Source organism: Lemur catta, chromosome 26 (genome assembly GCF_020740605.2).
Source record: "Lemur catta isolate mLemCat1 chromosome 26, mLemCat1.pri, whole genome shotgun sequence".
NCBI lineage: Eukaryota > Metazoa > Chordata > Mammalia > Primates > Lemuridae > Lemur > Lemur catta.
The window spans coordinates 31,322-52,229 of NC_059153.1; the positions used below are offsets into that span (position 1 = coordinate 31,322).

Sequence of the window (20,908 nt, forward strand, 5' to 3'; positions counted from 1 at the left end):
ACAGTAGAAATCCCTACTTTCTAACTGCAGCTGGGCCCTCAATATTACAAGAAAAACACCAAATTACATAGAGTTTATCTTTTCCAGACACTGGTTTTGTGCCTTTCTCAATTGATTGTACTTTTTTCTTTTTTCCTTAAAGAGTTCAATTGCTATTTTGTTAACTCTGGCTATTCTACAAATGGGATGAACTATGCATGGGAAGACCCATTGCTCCAATTTCATATAAACAAGCAACCTTTTGAATACTACATATTTTACCAAATATATGGAGAAGAGATTACTTCAGGAAGCAGGATGAATATACCCATCACCGAAAAATAAAACAAGTCAACAAACTGGTCTTAGGCAATGTTGGTTTTTATGAATTAGTAAATTAGGACCAACCAACCACCTTGGGAACAATGATAAAAATCACAACTTTGCAGTTTCTGGTATAGCAGGTCAGGAGCACAGAAGTTGCCAGTCTATGCTAACAACAAATAAAAAGCAAAACACTGAAAACTCTCAACAACTCTGCATAGATCCGTCAGAGAAGTGTGGTCATAGAACAAAGGGCTGGCCCCAAAATTGGAGAGACAGAGGCAGATACAGAGAACCACAGAAACCTTTGCAGGAATCAATTAACAGGTAGGAAAACCTGAACTGTAATTGATGAACTGTTGGAGGCTCAGTGTGGACAACTGTACCTGATTCTGGCAGGAGAGGAGAAAAGGAACCATTTTGAAATAAAACATACCATTTTGTTTTTCTTAACAAGGCCTGGTCTCAGGAGAAACTATTGACCAGATCCTAACATGCTCAGCTTAGACCAGGGCCTAATATAACTGGGGGAAGGGGAAATACCCAGTTCTAGGTGGCTCTTGCCTTCCATGTGGGCAAATACCCAACTCTAGCTTCCTCTAACCTTCCATAGGGGCAAAGGAAAAAGTCCTCAATTCCAGGCACCCCTAGCCTTCCATGTGGGGAGAGGCAAATACACTACTTCAGCCCCATCCAGCCATCCTGTTCCACCTAAGGAGGGGGTACTGAAAAGCACTGGTGAAGTTTACAGCCCCAGGGCACAGGCTCACCAAAAGACTGAGAGCTAGTCATAGGGTGATACAATGCTCCCCCACCACACCTGACCACTGCATTACTAAAGGCCTACTTACTGCACTTCCTTTTACCTAGTACATCATGCCTGACTGCCAACAAAACATTACCAAGGCAAAACCCAGTTTGAAGAGATTGAACAAGCATCGGAAACAAAGTCAGAAATGGCAGGAACATTGGAGTTATCATACCAGGAATTAAAAAAACAGATGGATGATATAAACAGAGAGATGAAAATTCTAAGAAAAAATAAAAAAGAAATGCTAGAGATCAAGAATACTGTTAACAAAAATGAAGAATACCTTTGATGAGCTTATTAGTAGATGGGCTCAGGAAAGAAAATTACAATAGAAATTTTCCAAATTAAAAAGCAAAGAGAAAAAAGGACTGAAAAAAAAAATTCAGAATGTCCAAGAACTCTGGGCAACACAGAAGGTGTAGTATATACATAATGGGAATACCAGAAGCAGAGGAAAAGAAGAAACAGAAGGAATATCTGAAGCAATAATGACTAAGAATTTCTGCCAAATTAATGTCAGACACCAAACCACAGACGCAGGAAGCTCAGAGAATGCCAAACAGGACAAATGCCAAAAAAACTATATCTAAGCATATTATATTTAAACTTCAGAAAAATCAAAGATAAAGGAAAAATATCTTGAAAGAAGCCAGAGGAGAAGAAACATCTTACCTTAGCAAGGCTAAGAATTACACCCAATTTCTCAGAAACCATGCAATCAAGAAGAGCAGAGTGAAATAATTAAAATGTTAAGACAAAAAACACACCAACCTATAATTCTAGACCTTGTGAAATTATCCTTCAAAAGCGAAGAAATAAAGACTTTCTGAGAAAAACAAAAAATGAAGGAATTTGTTGCCAGTAGACCTCCCTGCAAGACATGTTAAAAAGAAGTTATGCCGAGGACAAGAAAATAATGTAGGTCAGAAACTTGGATCTACATAAAGAAAGGAAGAGCATTAAAGACAGAATAAGTGAGTTCTTAACTGAGCTAACAAATAAGTTTGTTCGAAATAATAATAGCAACAATGCATTTGATTACATAAGTGCATATATATGCATGCTTATCAGTGAAATGAATGAAATCAATGATACACGGGATGGGAGGGAGGAATTAGAAATATTTTGTTATAAGGTATTCATACTACTCATGAAGTGGTATAGTGTTATTTGCAAGTAGACTCGGATTAGTTGTAAATCTATATTGCAAATTCTAGAGCAATCACTGAAAAAGTACAGAAAGAGGTATACTTGACATGCTAAGGAAGGAGAGAAAAATGGAATCAATATAATCAATTAAAACCATAAAAGGCATAAAAAGTATGGAAGACAAAAACAGAAACAAAGAATAAGGGCAACAAATAGAAAACGGTAACAACATGGTAGATATTAGTCCAACTATATTGATCATCACTTTAAATGTCAATAGCCTAAATACACCAATTAAAAGATTGTCAGATCTGATCAAAACACAAGACTCAACTATATGTTGTCTACAAGAAACCCACTTCAATATAAAAGCACATAGAGACTAACAGTAAAAAGATGGAGAAACGTATACCATGGTAACATTAATCAAAAAAAGTGAGAATAGCTGTATAAATTTCTCCAGCCCTTTACTTTAAAATCCAGCAATAGCACATTACACATTCTGCTCAAAATCACATAGAACATTTACCAAGACAGACCACATTCTGGGCCATAAAGCATATCTTAACAAACTTAAAAGAAATCATACCGGGTCTGCTCTCAAACTGCAATGCAATTACATTAGAAACCAGTAAGATAGCTGGAAAATCCCCCAAATACTTGGAGATTAAACAACACACTTCTAAATAACATAAAGCTCAAAGGAGAAATATTAAGAGAAATTAAAAAATATTTTGAACTAAATAAAAATGAAAATACAACTTATCAAAATCTGTGAAAGCAGCACTTAAAGGAAACCTTATAGCATTGAATACATATATTAGAAAAGAAGAAAGATCTAAATCAATAAAGTAGGCTTTAACTTTAGGACACTAAAAATGAACAACAAATTAAATTTAAAGCAAGCAGAATTCAATGAAATTGAAACAGGAAATCAATAGAGAAAATTAAAAACCCCAAACACTGGTTCTTTGAAAAGTACAATAAAATAAATAAGTCTCTAGGTGGGCAAACTAAGGAAAAAGAGAGAGAAAGGACCCAAATTACTAATATCAGAAATGGTTGAGGAGACATCACTACAGATCTCATGGAATATTATGGACAACTCTAACCCACAAATTTGATAACATGGATGAAATGGACCAATTCTTTGAAAGATACAATCTACAAATACTCAGCAGAAGAAATTGACAGTCTCAATAGGCCTACATCTATCAAAGAAATGAAATCAATAATTAAGAGCCTTCTAAAACAGAAAGTACCAAGCTCACATGAGTTAACTGGTGAATTCTACCAAATGCTCAAGAAATTCAAGGAAAAAATTATAGCCATTCTCTATAATCTCTTTCAGAAAATAGAAACAGAAGGAATACCTCTCAACTTATTCTATGAGGCCAGGATTATCCTAATATGAAAACCAGAGGATGACATTACACAAGAAAACTACAGAGTAACATGTTTCAACATAGATGCAAAAATCCTCAGCACCTGAACACTGCACCAAGAGAATGAGGAGACAAGCCACAAAGTAGGAGAAGATATTTGCAAAAGACATATCTGATAAAGGACTGTTATTCAAAATATACAAAGGATTCTTGAACCTCAATAATAAGAAAGCATATATTAATAACATCACTGAAAAATGGGCAAAAGACCTGAATAGACACTTTATCAAAAAAGATACAAAGGTGGCAAATAATCATATGAAAGATGTTCAACCTCATATGCCATGAGGGACTTGCAAATTAAACAATGGGATATCACTGCATACTTAGTAGAGTGGCCCAAATCCAAAAGTGACAACACCACAATCTGGAGAGGATGTAGAGCAACAGGAACTCTTATTCACTGCCGGTGGGAATGCAAAATGGTATACCCCCTTTGGAAGACAGGCTGGCAGTTTCTTACAAAACTAAACATACTTTTACTATCGGATCCAGCAACTGCATTCCTTGATATTTACTCAAATGAGTTGAAAATGTATGTCTCCACAAATAGATGCCTATGTATGTTTACAGTAGCTATATTCATAATTACCAAAACTTAGAAGCAACCAAGATGTCCTACAGGAGATGAGTAAATTGGTACATCCAGATAATGGAATATTATTCAGTGGTAAAAACAAATAAGCTATAAAACCATGAAAAGGCATGGAGGAAACTTAAATACATTACTACTAGGTGAAGGAAGCCAATCTGAGAAGGCTAAATACTGTATGACTCCAACATACGACATTCTGGAAAAGGCAACACTATGGACACAGTAAAAAGATTAGCACTCGCCAGGGGTTGGAGAAGAGAGTGATGAGTATGGGCAGAGCCCACAAGGGATTTTTAGGGCAGTGAAACTATTCTGTATGATAACTGTAAAAACGGATACATGTCATTATACATTTGTCAAAACTCACAGAATGTATCACACCAAGTGTGAACTCTAATGTAAACTATGGACTTTGGGTGATAATGAGATATCAATGTAGGTTCATCAGTTGTGCCAATATTCCACTCTGGGATGGGATGACGACAGTGGGAGAGACTGTGTGCTTGTGGAGATGAGGTATCTGAGCATTCTCTGTACTTGCTGCTCAATTTTGCTGTGAACTGAAAACTGCTCTTGAAAAATAAAGTTTATTAATAAAAAACAAACTACATTTTTGAACCTCAAAGTTCAAGCATTAGCACATGGGGCCCTACTAATGTAGCTGGCCAGGCTTGGCTATGGCTTTACTGCAGCTGCTGCCCAAAGCCCTGAAGTGGATTCATGTCTCACCATCTCTGAGGCTACTCGGGGAAAAGGCTCAATTCTTACAAAAGCTGTGAGGAGATGGGACAGAGAACAGTAAGAGGATTCAAGATTCCACAAGTGGAAACTGAATATTACACATCGATATTTTGTTACCTTTATCAGCATAAATTGATATATTTAATTATCTTAAGGAACCATAATACATTAGAGGAAGAACGTGTTTTACAAAACCAATTTTTATAAAGCATATACAAATAAATTTTAAAAAAATACTTTAAGTTGCTCTAAACCCCTTTAAGGAGGTAAAAAAATTAAAGCAAATAACAAGAATGTGGTGGTATAATAAAAATTAATACTTACAATTATTTTGTTGTTAAAGAAGTAATTCACTTGACAAATTCTATCGTTTTCTTTCTGGATGCAATTTTTAAACTTTTCTATATCAAAATGAGTATTCAACCACTCTTCCAAAAACTGCGTCATTTCTTTCCTGTTACTTAAAACTTGTTGAAATTTAGTCTTTAGGCTGGGGAAGTCACTTTCTGAGAAATCTTTAAGAATTTCCTAAGTGAAGAATAAGCATTGAAGGGCCTGAACATTAGGAAAGTTTTTATCCAAATATGATATAAATTTTATCATATATGATACAAATATCATAAAAAAAGGAAAAGTATCTACTGGCCTTTTATTCTTAATGTCTTAAAGTAAACTAAGAAATATAACTCTAATTTAAAACTTTATTCTAGTTATTTGTGTAATAAAATTTTGGCAGTATAGGTAATGTAACAGATTCTACCCGTTAGAATTAGAACCTGTCAAAATGATAAATCTACGGTTCATTATCATAATACATGAAGTGCTGCTTTTTTTTTTCCTGAGTCTCCCTATGTTGCCCGCGCTGGTCTTGAACTCCTGGGCTCAAGTGATCCTCCCACTTTAGCCTCTAGAGGAGCTGGAATTATAGTGCACGCCACCATGCCCAGCTTCATGAAGTGCTTCTGAATGTAGCTTTTTACATACAACATGCATGCTGGGAGCTGGATGCCAGCCTCACATTTTGGGGTTAAAGCAACACACTCCACGTGGAGTTGTTGCAATAAAAAGTTTCTGACTCCTAGCACAGATGAAAGAAGTTTTAGAAGGCATTTTGGAAACTTATTCTGAGGTTCCATGAATTCCCACTTGCTAACATTAAATCTGTTTTTCTCTGTCTACGGAGGTCAGTAGGGAGGCTAGTCCATTACTTGGCAGCCTTTAAGTCTGGCCAGTTGTCACTCTGCAACCCTATCTTTAACTTATGTTAAATAAAAATGGCTCTAGGCACATGAGAAGACCCCTTTCTACTTGTTAAAATGACTTAAAGTCTAATTAAATCCATTTAAAATAAATTATACCTCAATATGTAGATCCATATTCTGGTTCAACTTGAGGTCCCTGAATTCCTTGCATGGTACATCACAATCTTGAAGGTGCTGTATTTTAATTAGCAATTTGTTTTGCTTTTCCACTTCACCAATAAAATCCATTTCCAATTTATTGATGGATTCATGTTGTTCTTCTTTCATCTTTGTAATATAGCTTAATACATACTGGCAGAAAAAAATTAAACAAATTGGAAAATGAAACTTTTATCACATTTACAGGAAGTCTTAATCCTTGAAACTATGAGGTAGGATGGCATTTCTTATTTATCTATATACTCTGATAAGTGAGGAACAGGTAAGGAACTTCTCTCTATCCCTAATTTTTTCTTCTCAGCATCTTGGGAGAATAACTTCCAGACCTCTACTTCCATACTTCTGACTTCCTAATAGATATACCTCATGGATGTCTTGTAAGTACCTCAAATTCAGTATGTTTAAAATGTAACATGATCCCTTTCCCTATAATGATTCCTCCTTTTTCTATTGCCCTCTTTTTGGTTAATTACATTGCCAATCACCCAGGTTTCCTAGTTAGACACTTGAGATTCGTTTTCAACATCTTCTCTTGCCCTACTTGATTGGGTAACGAAACAGATGATGTTACATACCTCAAAACTTCCTTGGTAATCATATTTAGGTGTCTGACTTCAAGGTGACAATGACTTGAATGCCATATGTATCTGCGGACCTCAGGAATAAGTTCTGGATGTCTGATTGCCAGGATTTCAGGAAGCATTATCAGGGCCTGAGGGGCAGTCTACCTGGGAGATAACTGCTCTCCAATTGCTCAACTTCCACCATTTGTTAACCTCTTATAATTTGGCCTCTTCCCTAACCACCCAATGAAAACGGTTCTGACAATGGTCACCAATGAGCTCTATTATCACCAAATTGAGAGGATATCACCAGTCCATATTCTGGCTCTCTGAAGTCTTTGTCTCTCTAGACCATTTCATCTTTTTTTTTTGGGGGGGGGAGGGGGGACAGATCTTGCTCTGTTGCCCAAGCTAGAGAGCAGTGGCATTATCACAGCTCACTGCAACCTCAAACTCCTGGGCTCAAGTGATTCTCCTTCCTCAAGTGGTGGTATGGTGCATGGCTCCCAGGACTATAGGTGTGCACCACTATGTCCGGCTAATTTTTTCTATTTTTTGTAGAGATGCAATCTTGCTCTTGCTCAGGCTGGTCTCAAACTCCTGGCTTCAAGCAATCCTCCTGCCTCAGCCTCTCAGAGTGCTAGGATTACAGCTGTGAGCCACTCCACTGGGTCTTGACCATTTCACTTTTTATACTCTTCTCCACTGACTAAAGCAATACCACTTTTACTCGGTTCTCTCCTATCTCATTGACTTTTCCAACCTTGAACCCATGTATTGCTCCCTTTTCTGCTACTGCCTCTTAGACATTTATCTTTTCCAGAGTTCTCTTCTTAGCCCAAGGCTCTTATTCTTCAAATGCTTTCTGCATGATCTTACCTCACACTTCTATTATCTATTCACCTGTATTGCTGATGAATCTCAAATCTTAGCCCCGACTTTTCTCCTGCCAAACCTCAAAATCACAACTAAATGCCTACTTGGTTTTTCTTCTTGGATATTCTATTATAAGGTTTCAACCTCAAAATATCTGAATCTAATCACCTGGTCTCTCTTGCCTCACCTACCAAGATTCTCTTCCTTTTTTATCTCATTTAATGATACCACTGTTCACAAACCTGACTGAGCCCAAACCTGAGACTCCATCTAAATTGTTCTCCCTTACCACCACCATCTATCATGTGGACCTACCATTTTAAGCTGCTAAATATTGCTTTAATCCCTTTTGTCTTCTCCAGCCCTAGGAAACCTTCCCTAGTAGTATAGTCACACATAGTACCTCATCTGGACTATTGTAACTGCCTCTTGTCTCTTCTTTCTGCCACTAGGAGGATAATATCCCTCCTCAAATTCACTTCTTCTTTATTCTGCACTGAAGTACCTCAATGGTTGTCTGATCCTGTTACTGCCGCCACTCAAAATAACCGTCCAATGACTCCCTATCATCTACAAAATGAACTCCAAGCTGGACTGAGATCTTTGAGATGTTGTTCACATCTGCCTCCTGAGCACCCTGGCAGTGTCTAGACCCATAGGCAGAGCTCAGGGCTTGTTGAATGAACAAGTATTAGGAACACTGCAGATCTTGCACGTAGTATTCACAGACCTGTGTAATATTTAATTTGGTAGTAAGTACATAAAATAGCAAATATGCCAGCACCCATAGCAGGACTTAAATACACTGAAGTTTGTAACTGAAATTTATAGCTATATCTATAAAGATATTACTAAAAAAGGCAGTACCTTAAATTTCTTCACGATTCTATGAAATTCCATGGAACATCTCTGATTTGCAGTAAGAAGTTTTTGAATCTGTTTGATTTGCGAATCCGGAAGTGAGAGGTTTGCTTTTACTCTAATTGAAAGCTCTTTTTGGGTTTCAATTTCTGTCTCCAAGTCAAGAGACAATCCATTTAAGCACTCATAGTGATTATTCATCTCTGAGTATCTCTTCAGGAGCTCCTAAAGGAAATTAGAATTCATTCAACTTAACAATGCATTCAAATTTAGCAGTAAGTAAAATTGTTTTTTACAATTTTCCTGTTAAAATTTAACAGTAAGTAAAACTTACGTTTTTACATGTTCTGTAGACCAGAAATAAATTAAGACCTTTATGCTTAAAACCAAAAGGAAATTGTTATTTTTGATTTTGGATTAAAGAAATAATATACCATTATTGTGGAAATTTAAAAAATTTTAAACATTACAAAGAAAACCAGGAACAAACATTCTTATCATTTTGATGCTTTTTCTTTTAGTCTTTAAATGAACATTGACAAAGTCAGATGAGAAATTTGAGTGAATTCAATCTAGTACACATTGTAGCTCAAAGCTGAATGCTGGCTTATGTTTATAGTAGGCAGTGTGAATTAGCAGCTAAAACAAGAGAACCAAACTGCCTGTCTGCCAGCTTGGTATAGCCACTTCACATGTTTCTATTATCTGCCTAGAATCTGCTTTCTAGCCCTCTATCAGTGCTAGAGTTCAGGTTCTAGCTCTGGCACTTCTTAACTGGGGAAGTTTCTGAGCCATTTCCATCAACAACAGCACAACTACAATAACTGCCACAAAGTTTTCCAGGGAATTAAGTAAAACATTAACCCCATCTATGTATCTATGTACTCTATAAAAAGATACAGACATTAAGCTTGAGGGAAATAAAATTACGTTTGTAAAAATGTTTCTATACCCAAGTTTTAATCTTAGACTTGGTTTCCAATTATTCTACCAATTTATTAGCTGTGTAAACTTGGGCAACTGCTAAATCTCCTTTCTGAGCCCTAGTTTCCTTGTGTATAAATGGAGCGATAAAGCCTATCTCCTGAGGTAAGGCACCCAGCATGCGACCTGGCATGTGGTAGACATGTAATAAACCTGGGCCCACAAACCCCAAAGACTAGGGGCCAGGAAGGTGACACACTGGTCAGAGCACAGGTGGAGGAGCATGTTCAAGTTGCTGCAATCATGTCATCAGTGACATGTTTCAATCAGGGTGTGAAAAGTAGAACAGGGGGCTTCTCACAGTGATGACCCTGTTTTTCACAATTTAAGAAAAGCTCCGTGTTCCTTACTCTGTGATGCTGGAGAGCGGATCCCTACTCCTGCTCTGGGACGAACCATGTCATGGTACGCAGCGGCACAGTGAGCACTGACTTCTGTCAGGACTGTGCTAAATGATAGAACCATAAACTCTACAAAAAGTCCTTCGTGATCTTCCATTCTGATAGGGGTGACGGCAAATCCTGTTGGCTTTATCTTCAGAATCTAAATACTTCCCACTACCTTCCACTGCTCCTTCTCTGGGCAAAAGCACGATCACCTCTGCCTGGATTATTGAAATTAGTCTTTGAAGTGCTCTTCCTGCTTCCACTCTGTCCATTTTCAATACAACAGTAGGAGTTATCCCTTTAAAATGTAAGTCACATATGTCTCTCTTGTAGTCAAAACCCTCCAATGGATCTCCATCTTACTCTGAATAAAATCCAAAGTCCTTTTAATGTCCCGCAGCCTGCCTCCTCCCTGTTAACTTGCTGACCGTATTTCTTATTACCTTCTCTCCTTCTTCACGTTCCTTCAATCCACCACGCAGGCTTCTACCTTAGGAGATTTGTACTTGGTGGTCCCTCTGCCTAGAATGCTCTTCTCCTAGATACCTGTATGGCTTGACCTGGTGTCACCTCTTTCAGGTATTTGCTCAAATGTCACCTTTCCAGAGAGGCCTTACATCACAAACCGCTATTGTTTGTGTATGTATGTATATATGCACACGCATACATACCTGTACTAGATTAGAACCTTTAGAAAATCACTGAGCACCAACTATTCATTCCACAGAGATCCCTCTGAATCCTTTTTAGGAATCCTTAAAGTTTTAACAGGGAGCACTTACTTTTATCCTAAAGCACTTTTCCCTCAGGCTTTCTGTAAGGTGCTGCTGTCCATCGCTTAGTAACCTTTTTTCATATGTTACTACCTCTTCATGGTTCTGATGGTTCTATTTTGGTACAAAGAAATAAACAGGACTTCAGCTGTAATTACATTCTCACATAATGTCTAATTAATTACATACTTTTTTATCACTTTTTTACATTAACTTTCAATAGAATTAAATATTTCACTTATAACTCAAAAGCAATGTTAAAATGATCTGAAAATGAATAACCGTATCACTAAATCTGATACTGAGTGACCTCAACTCATTGGGGGAAGAAAAAGTGGGAGAATCATGTACTTTTTGGAGATAAGATTTATTCTTCATGGCTGTAAAATAAGGTTTTAGATTTATTTCCGACTTTTCCAAATCTCTCCATTATTCATTTGTAGTTTCGACAGGGGGCACTAACTTTCATCCTAAAGCACTTTATTGCCACCAACCAAAAACACTAGCAAAGCTACCTGTACTGTCCAGTGTTCCAAGCCCTAGTCATATATTCTTCCCAGCACCTGGGAACAGAAAGCTCATAACCTGTTTATGTTTTGCATTTCTGATTAAAAAGTACAAAACAAAACACTTTCTCCCACTTGTTTTATCTTGTTCACTAGAGTATATAGGAGAATGACTGTTCAATAAATATTTGTTGAATGAATTAAATCTCTATATAAATTTAGTTAGGAAACACAAATGTCTAGTGTTTCTGCTCAGATAGCAAATGAAATTGTTTTCTACTTTACTATTGATTGAAAATGAAAAGCAGTTTTACAGACTTATTTCATACAACTTATTTACTTGAACTTTCTGTTACTTTTTAGAGGATTCAATCAAGTTTTTAAAAAATATATGTTTCTGGCACTCTGGGAGGTCAAGCAAGACAGCAGGATCATTTGAGGCCAGGAGTTTGAGACCAGTTTAGGCCTGGGCAACATAGAGAGATCTTGTCTCTACAAAAAAAAAAAAAAAAAAAAAGACTACATAATTTTGGGCTGGGTGCAGTGGCTCACTTTGGTGAGACCTTGTCTTTACAAAAAATAAGAAAAATTAGCTGGGAGTGGTGGCACACAACTGTAGTCCTAGCTATTTAGGAGGCTGAGGCAGGAGCATTGCTCGAGCCCAGAAGTTCAAGGTTACAGTGAACTATGACCATGCCCCTGGCACTCTATCACTCTATCCTGGGCAACAGAGCAAGACTTTGTCTTAAAAAATATATATATATATTTTTTCATAAATATTCTCATAAATATATATATGAGATTCTGAATATTTATCAATAGTCATACCAGAAAAACTTCTCTTTTTTGTATTTATCTTGTCTTTTTCCCTTTTAACTTCACCAAAAAGAGCCCATCTCTAGAACTATATCATGTAGTGTAGAGAAATGAGATTATTTGCTCTTTTACAAATCTAATCCTTCAAATATTTCTTCATTTAGAATAATGCTATTTCTTGGTTTAAAAAAGATTTAAAAAATTATATTAAGGAAAATAGTTGCTTTAGCAAATCTTTTCTTAAAAATAATGAATTAAATGGTATTTTCTAAAAAAAAATTTGACTTCATTTAAAACTGTTTACTATTTGTGTGAAAGTTATAGTAATAGTTTTCCCACTACCCTTTACTGTTCATAGAGGTTTCCAGAAAAAAAAATATTGTTATCCTTTTCAAAAAAGCTTGGTTCTTTGGCTGGGTGCAGTGGCTCACACCTACAATCCTAGCACTCTGGGAGGCTGAGGCGGTCAATCATTTGAGCTCAGGAGTTCGAGACCAGCCTGAGCAAGAGTGAGACCCCATCTCTACTAAAAAAATAGAAAGAAATTATATGGACAGCTAAAAATATACATAGAAAAAATTAGCCAGGCATGGTGGTGCATGCCTGTAGTCCCAGCTACTCGGGAGGCTAAGGCGGGAGGATCGCTTGAGCCCAGGAGTTTGAGGTTGCTGTGAGCTAGGCTGATGCCACGGCACTCTAGCCTGGGCAACAGAGTGAGACTCTGTCTCAAAAAAAAAAAAAAAAAAAAAAAGTCTACCTATGTTACTGTCACTGATACCCTGCATAATTCCATAGAATTTAATTTTCTTTTGAAGTACAATATACATTAAGTGCATTAATCTTAGGTATATAACTCAATTATTTGTGACACGTTATACGGCTGTGTAACTACAACCCAGATTAAAACAGAATATTTCCAGTACTTCATAAGGTTTCCCTTCTTAGAGGGAGCCACTGTTCTGACCTTTATCATCCTAGATTAGTTTTGCCTGCTTTTGACCTTATATATCACAATATATGTATCCATTCTCTTACTGATAGCAAACAACTGGAAACAATTCAAATGCCTATTTTTGAATAAAGCTGGTATGAATATTCCTGTACATGTCTTTTCGTGGAAGTATACACTCTTCTGTTGGGAACATCCCCAAGGAGTCAAAATGCTAGGCTTTAAGGCTGGCTATGTTCAGCATTAGTAAATACTGTTATACTGTTTTCCTAAGTGGTTGAACCATTTCACATCCCCCAAATTTTAGGCACAGGTAAATCAGACATCCAATCAAACAAACCCCCACAAAAATACCTTTTCTCGTAATTTAGCATTTGAATTTTCTAAATCTATTTGCATATTTGATATTTCATCTGTCTTCTCAGAAACAATTCCCCTGAGTTTATCGATAGTTTCCTGGTGCTCTTTCAGATGCACGTAAGCAATTCTTAGTTCCTCTTGTTTTTTCAGATCCTTTATCATTAGAGAAATTTTAAGAACAATGACATATCTTAATGTTAACTGAACTAGTACTTTTTTTTATAAAGTGATACATTTTCTTAGTAAAAATAATAGCACTTTTACTCTACACTTTTGTTGTTTTTAGAAAGTTGTAGGCTTCCTTCTTCCCTTGTTCTCATCTCCCCATAATCTTCTCCTGCTTTCCATGAAGCAAACACATTACACACATAATATTTTTTTTAAGTGTTGCATACTATTTTGACTTATTGCTCACACTTACTCAGTTTCCTTCTAAGGAACATTTAAATTATTTCCCATTACAAACTACTACGATGAATAACCTTGTGGTAAATATACATATACACACATATATACACATATTCATTTAACATTGAGTCAATATATATGTATGATAAAGTCCATAAAGAAAATGCTATTTTAAAATTTTCAAGAACAATACCAAATTATGCACTTAAAGGTTATACCATTTCACTCTTGCCAACTATACTGCTCGTTTCAAAGAAGGGTTCATTGCTTTGAGAAACAATACATTTACTTGCTAGGAAGAGGAATGAGTATAACTTACTTTAGCTTCTGTTTCTCTAAGGCTTTCCCTAAGTTGGTCTCGCTCCATTTTGAGAGTTTCCTCTGCTCTTCTTAGGCTATTATTTTCCTTAGTAACAAATCCTATTTCCTCAAGGTTTTCATGAAGTTTCTGAGTCAACCTTAATTTCTCCATTTTAATACTTTCCAGAGTTGAACTCTGGGCCTCTAATTGTTTCTTCAGTTGCTCTGTTTGATACATAGCTTCCTCAAGATCATTTTTTCCTTTAAGAAGTTGATGTTCTTTCTCCTGAAGTTCTTGGATCTTGAGATAATGATACAATAGATTTGAATATCAAGATATACATAAAAATCTAAATAACAGTCTCTGAATAGGCAAGTCTTCACTTGCCTTCAGTTTTCAGCTAATTCATATCTTGTTTCATTACACAAAATATCTGATTCAAACTCTGTTACTCAGTAACAACTTAAAAATAAATACCTGTGCTTTTAAGGCAGCATCAGAGTTTTCTAACTGTATTTGCATATTTGATATTTCATCTGTTTTCTGTGACACAATCCCTCTGAGTTTATCAATAGTTTCTTGGTGCCCTTTCACATGTCTGTGAGCAATTTTTAGTTCTTCTTGTTTTTCTAGGTCCTTTATTATTAGAGAAAGAAAAATAATACACTAAGAGTAAAATAATTCATAGTATAGAAAGATCTAGGGTAGGAAGTAAACATCTTCCTACCCCCTTCTGAGGCCTCCCAGTCCTCACCCACACTACTCTGCAACTTACCCCTTTCCCTAATAGGACACTTCCAAATCAGCACTCCACCCCTACACAACACTCTTTATCTGTGGTGTAGTATTCCATGATGCGAATGTGCTGCATCTATTCATCCAGTCCCCTACCAATGGACGGTTAGAAGCTTTCCCATTCTTTGTTTGCTTTATGTCATTATTGCAACTTGCTGTAATAAATATTCTACAAATATCTTTGAATACTTATGCAAATGTGTGCAGGATGAATAGCCACGATTGAACTTTTTGGGTCAATGAATAAACTTATTGAAAAATGTGGAAGGTATTACCAAATATACTCACTCCAATCTTCCCCAAGATTGGACCTATTTTACACTCCCACTAACGCTACGGCCAATTGTTCTTTTAGGACACAAGGTCTTAGCTACTGAGGGGTGGTAGGAGATGGTAACTCACTAGAATTATGGTTTCTCTTAGCTTTTCCTTGAGCTGGTCTCTCTCTACTTTGAGAGTCTCCTCCATACTCCTAAGGTCATCTCTTTCTTTTGTTATAGATTTCATTTCTTCCAGGTTTTCATGGAGTCTCTGAGTCAATTTAACATTCTCCATTTTTGTATTTTCCAGAGTTAACTTCTGGGCCTCAAATTGCTCCTTCAAGTGTTCCATTTCATGAGTTTCTTCTTGAGCTTCCTTGACAGCTTTCATCTTAAGAAATTGATCTTCTTTTTCCTGAAGTTCTTGTATCTGAGAAAATCATAAAATCAGTTAGGATACAAGCAGAGTCTTTTAGGAAAACAGAATTATTCCTAAATTAAGGCAATCATCTCCACATTGTAATCTAACGTATGTTCTGTTTTCTTTCATAAAGGGATACAAATAACACAATAATCAGATGTCATTTTCCAAATTAACAAAACAAATCCTACTTTTTCCTTTAATCCAACATCTGAATTTCCTAAATCCCAATGAATATTTGCTACTTGAGCTGTCCTCTCTGAAATATTCCCTCTACTAACAGTTTCTTTGTACTCATTCAGATGAATGTAAGCAGTTCTTAGTTCCTCTTTTGTTTCCAGTCCCTTTATGATTAGAGGAAAATTAATAAAACCTAATAGTGAACATCATTGTCACCTTAACATTATTTTTATGCCCAAAAAACATTAGAAGAGAGAAACTTACTCTAGCTATACTGGCTTTAATGTTTCCCTTCACAGTTGGTCTGTCTCCACCTGAAGGGCCTCCAGCACCCTTTTCAGCTCATCTCTTTCCTTAATCATAATTTTTATTTCTTCTTGACTTTCTTGAAGTTTCTCAGTCAACCTGAGCCTTTCTGTTTCTATGCTTACCAGTGTTGTTGAGTCCTTGGTTGTGGACTGTTCTTTTAATAACTCCAATTCATTTATTGTTTCCTGAGACAAGCTGCCTACTCTCACATTGGGAAATAGCTCCTGCTCCTCATGAAGCTCTGGGATCTTATGATATTGATAAAATCAAGGTTACTGTTTGAAGGTCACTATTAATATCATAATTTTTTGAAGGGAAAAGATCAGGATACTTTCTACAACAATGAAAGTGATCTTGAACCCTCAGAGCCTACCTTGGGTCACAACTCCTAGTTATTTTCTCTCATTTCCAACTAAAGCTATTCATGACTTTTCTGCTAGGCATTTTCTATCATAATTTTCTTTCCAGCTTAGACCAGAAGTGAACCAATCCTTACGCTTTACCAACAAACTGTTGATTCAGTCAGTTGCACCCTTATTTCTATACTAGTTTCCAAATGCTACAAGAGCAAAATCATAGTTAAGCAGGCTGTATTCCAATCAATATATGGTTCCCATTTTCAAATGGGTCCCCATGCTACTTTTCAATTTTTCTGTGTGTACAGATTTATTCCCCTTCCCATGGTCATTAGTGGTACCATGTAATTTTGCATTATCATATTTCTGTATTTACCATATTGGACTTGAGGGATTTTCTATATGCCTATATCAGGGGCACAGAACTACGCCTTATTTATATCCATAGTCTCAATGTTGGGCACAGAGTAGGCGTTTAACACGTCGGCCCAGTTATCTCAATGTTTCACTTCTCCATAGCATTTACCATTACCTGATGTTATCTTGTATATTCGCCTGCTTATTTATCAGCTATTTTCTTCCACCACAAATGGATCACAGGGATTTTGTCCACCTTGTTACCATTGTATTTCCATAACCTAGGACTATGCCTGACACATTAGACACTCAACAAATCCTTACCAAATAAATGAATGAACTATAACTTAGCCACTACTTACTGCTTATCTTTTCTTTAAGGAGAAAGGAAGGAAAGAAGTGTCAAAGGATGAGAGGAAGAAAAGACATACCTTTTCTTGTAATTCGGTTTTGGATTTTTCCAAGTCCTGCTGAATACTTATTATTTGAGCTGTCTTCTCAGAAATGCTTCTTCTTAGTTCATCAATAGTTTCTTGGTGTTCTTTTAGATGCATATGAGCAATTTTTAGTTCTTCTTTTGTTTGTAGGCCCTTAATTAGCAAGTGAAATTTCAGAAATACAACAACATTATCCCAACATTGCCTCCCCCTTTGCTCAGTTTTTGAAAGAAACATTTTAACAGATGAAGGAAAAGGGTATAACTTACTGCAGCTTCAATTTCTCTTATATATCCTTTAAGTTGGTCCCTCTCTGTTTCAAATGATTCCTGTAATTCCTTCAGATCATTTCTTTCTTTGGTTATAGATTTCATTTCCTCATAATTTTCATGAAGTTTCTGAGCCAACTTCAGTCGTTCCATTTCCATATGTTCCATTGTTAATTCGTGATTCTTTAACTCATTCTTTAAATTCTCCATTTCATTCACCTTTTCCTGCTTCTCACTCATCTCTTCCTGTACACTAAGAAGTTCTTGCTGTTTTTCTTGGAGTTGCTGGCTCTTAAGATGTACAATTTTTATAATTACCATTTTGCCTGCATTCTCTCAAGATTCTTATGTAAAATCATTAATAGCCCTGCCTCCCCTCCCCACAGGAAACAGACAAGTAGCACTAAAAGTAAACGAATCTTCCAGGCATACGTGTCTGTAGTGGGCTGAATAGTGTCCCACCCAAATTCATGTCTACCTAAAACCTCAGAATATGAATTTATTTGGAAATAGGGCCTTTGCAGATGCAATTAGATTATGATTAAGAAGAGACCCTACTGAGTAGTCTCTCAATCCAATGAGAGCGTACTTGCAGGAGACAGAAAAGGACACATGAAGACCCAGATTACAGAAGGTCTGTGAAGATGGAGGCGGGGCTGGAGGGTGCAGTAACAAGCCAGGGAACGCCACGGGGGCTGGGAGGCGCCGCAAGCGAGGAGGGGCAAGGAGCCTTCCCTAGGGCCTTCAGAAGGAACATGGCACCGCTGACACTTCAATTCGGGACTTCCAGTTTCTAGAGCTGTGACAGGACAAAGTTCTGTTGTTGTAAGCTGCCAATTTTACGGCAGTTGGATATGGCAGCCCTAGGACACTGATACAGGTTCATTAAGGAGGTAAGGGGAAAATGAGATAAAGTAAAAAAGCAAAGAGACTAATGAAATGTACATATATAGCTATCAAATAACTAATTCCTCACTCTCTTAAAAACTTTTTGGATGATTTACTTTCATGTCTAATAAAATGCTTATGAGGGGTGACCCCCCAAATACTGAGACATTGACCTTCACAGGCTATTGATTTTGCTTCTTTAGCAGAAGCATGAAATAGACATAAGGTTTTAGTAAACTCAATTAGGTGAAATGGTGAGACGGATCAGAATTGAAAGAAAACACTTATTAGGAAAAAACACTTGACAGGAGAACAACAGAGACCACAATATATTATCTATCATACATGTGGCACTGCCCTCAGCTTCTCTAGAAATATCTTTGTGGGTGCATTTTAGAATCGCCCGGGCTAAAATGCCCAGGTTGTTACAGGGGTCTTAGCTCTTAGGCAAAGATTACAACAGCACTTTACTTCTATAAAATAAATGATTCAGGAAACTGCAAGACAAAGACATGGTGATAGTCATAATCTTACATTTTAGAGAATGACTAATATATCTTTATAAGGAGAGGATATTTGTTTTGTTGTCTAATGCATCTCAGTGCCTGGTCCATGGTAGTGCTCAATATATATCTGATGAATGAATATATATGATTTCTTTAAATGACACGGGCCATCTCTCACCTAAAGACTCTAGAATAATATAATCCTTACAAAGTAGGTTAATGTAGATCTCAGTACAAGTTGAAAATGTCTAAAATATTAGCATTAAGATCTGGTCATTTGGGAGGTACATGTTATTTCTGGATTTAGGTCTATGGGAATCAAAATACAGTACCAAAAAAAAGTTTAATCAGGAAAAATGGCCAGGAAGACAATTTCAAAAATTCACCTTTTCCTTTAGCTTTTCTTCAACTTCTGCCAGTCTCTCACAGGTCCTAGAAAGCTCTTCTTCTTTCTTTATGGTATGGCTCTTTTCTTGAGCAACTATCTCTTGTTGCTTTTTAAGTTCGTCTCCAAGAATTCTTAATTCTTCTTGGTTTTCAATGGTCTAGAATTAAAAAAAAAAGTTGATATTAAAATATTAACTTATATTTATGAAATCAGGTAAAAATCAGCATTTACCTCAGCCTACAAATGAAGACATCAGGGCAAACTATTTAGGAAAAGACTAATTCAAAAAAGAAAGTGAGTCCTTAATCATATAGATGTTAAGAGTATGTTTTATATATTGTTTCTTTATTGTTCAATTTACATTCCTATTGTGAGAATTAGAACTGGATTCTGCATTCTATCACAAGAGCTTAGCTCACTTCTACCTGTAAGCTAAAGAAGACTTTTGCCAAACTATCATCGACTAATAATGAGATTGTAGCTATGGGATTTTCAAACACTGGGATGGCTTTGATTTGCGGCACGGATCACCAGCAAGCTCAGAATGGCAGCCACCCTTTGAGGGCATGTCTTGGGCTAATCCCAGTCAGTAAGCTCACACAGTGACATTCTCACATCAAGATAAAAACAAAAAACAAACAAAAAACAAAACTAGCCAGAGAAAGAGAAGAGAATATAGTTTTTGTTTGTATGCTGATTTACATTCAGCTCTTTAGACCAAGCTGACAATACCAAGAAACTTAGAAAATTAAAACTCAAATGGTCAAGTTTGACTGTGACCCATAGTGAACTTCTCCAAATATTAATTTCAACCTATACACATTATATTGCTCCTAAACAAAGATACAAAAACTAAATTAGGTGTGAAAATATTGGCAAACACCAATAATAAACAATTAAAATGAAATTAAAACATTACGACAGCATAGATAAGAGAAATTTACCAACAAATTTAACAAAATATGTAAACCTCTTCACTGAAAATCTACAGCACACCACTCAGAGAACACATAAATTATAGAAGATATACAATGGCATAAGAAAAAGTGTTCAATATCTTTTGTCATTAGGGAAAGACAAATTACACACCTACTAGAATGGCTAAAATTAAAAGCAACAATAAATAGGAAGTGTTGGTAAGGAAGGATGTGGAGCCACCAGAATTCTCTTAATTTATTGATGGGAATGTAAAACGGTATAACTACTTTGGAAATCAATCTAGCAAATTCTCATGAAGTTACATACACCTCCCTATGACCCAGCAATTCCATTTAGATATTTACCTTAGAGAAATAAAAAACAAGTGTACATACATAAAGAGTTGTGTTTACAAAGTTTTTTTCAAAACAGCCAAATACTGGAAGTGACCCAGATTTCCATCAATAGGAGAAGCAATAAGAAAAAAAACAGAGGCACATTCATACAAGGACTAATACTCGCAATAAAAAGCAATGTAGAAACAAGTCAAACACAAAACACTACATACTACATGAT

The 20,908-nt window shown here is 36.3% G+C and overlaps 1 protein-coding gene across 5 annotated transcripts in view; it reads right to left on the reverse strand.

Moving 5' to 3' along the window:
- The window catches only part of CENPE (centromere protein E), a 68,241-nt gene that overhangs the window by 15,191 nt on the left and 32,142 nt on the right, over positions 1–20,908 (reverse strand). For 4 of the 5 annotated variants that reach the window (XM_045537336.1, XM_045537339.1, XM_045537337.1 and 1 more), the window contains 11 exons: positions 19,413–19,571; positions 17,633–17,923; positions 17,358–17,516; positions 15,446–15,733; positions 14,726–14,884; positions 14,267–14,548; positions 13,534–13,692; positions 10,918–11,022; positions 8,772–8,990; positions 6,403–6,597; positions 5,369–5,572 (listed from right to left, as the gene is read on the reverse strand). In XM_045537336.1, coding sequence (XP_045393292.1) covers positions 5,369–5,572; positions 6,403–6,597; positions 8,772–8,990; positions 10,918–11,022; positions 13,534–13,692; positions 14,267–14,548; positions 14,726–14,884; positions 15,446–15,733; positions 17,358–17,516; positions 17,633–17,923; positions 19,413–19,571 — 2,220 coding nt within the window. The remainder of the gene's footprint in view (positions 1–5,368; positions 5,573–6,402; positions 6,598–8,771; positions 8,991–10,917; positions 11,023–13,533; positions 13,693–14,266; positions 14,549–14,725; positions 14,885–15,445; positions 15,734–17,357; positions 17,517–17,632; positions 17,924–19,412; positions 19,572–20,908) is intronic. The other variant, XM_045537338.1, reaches the window with a different exon arrangement.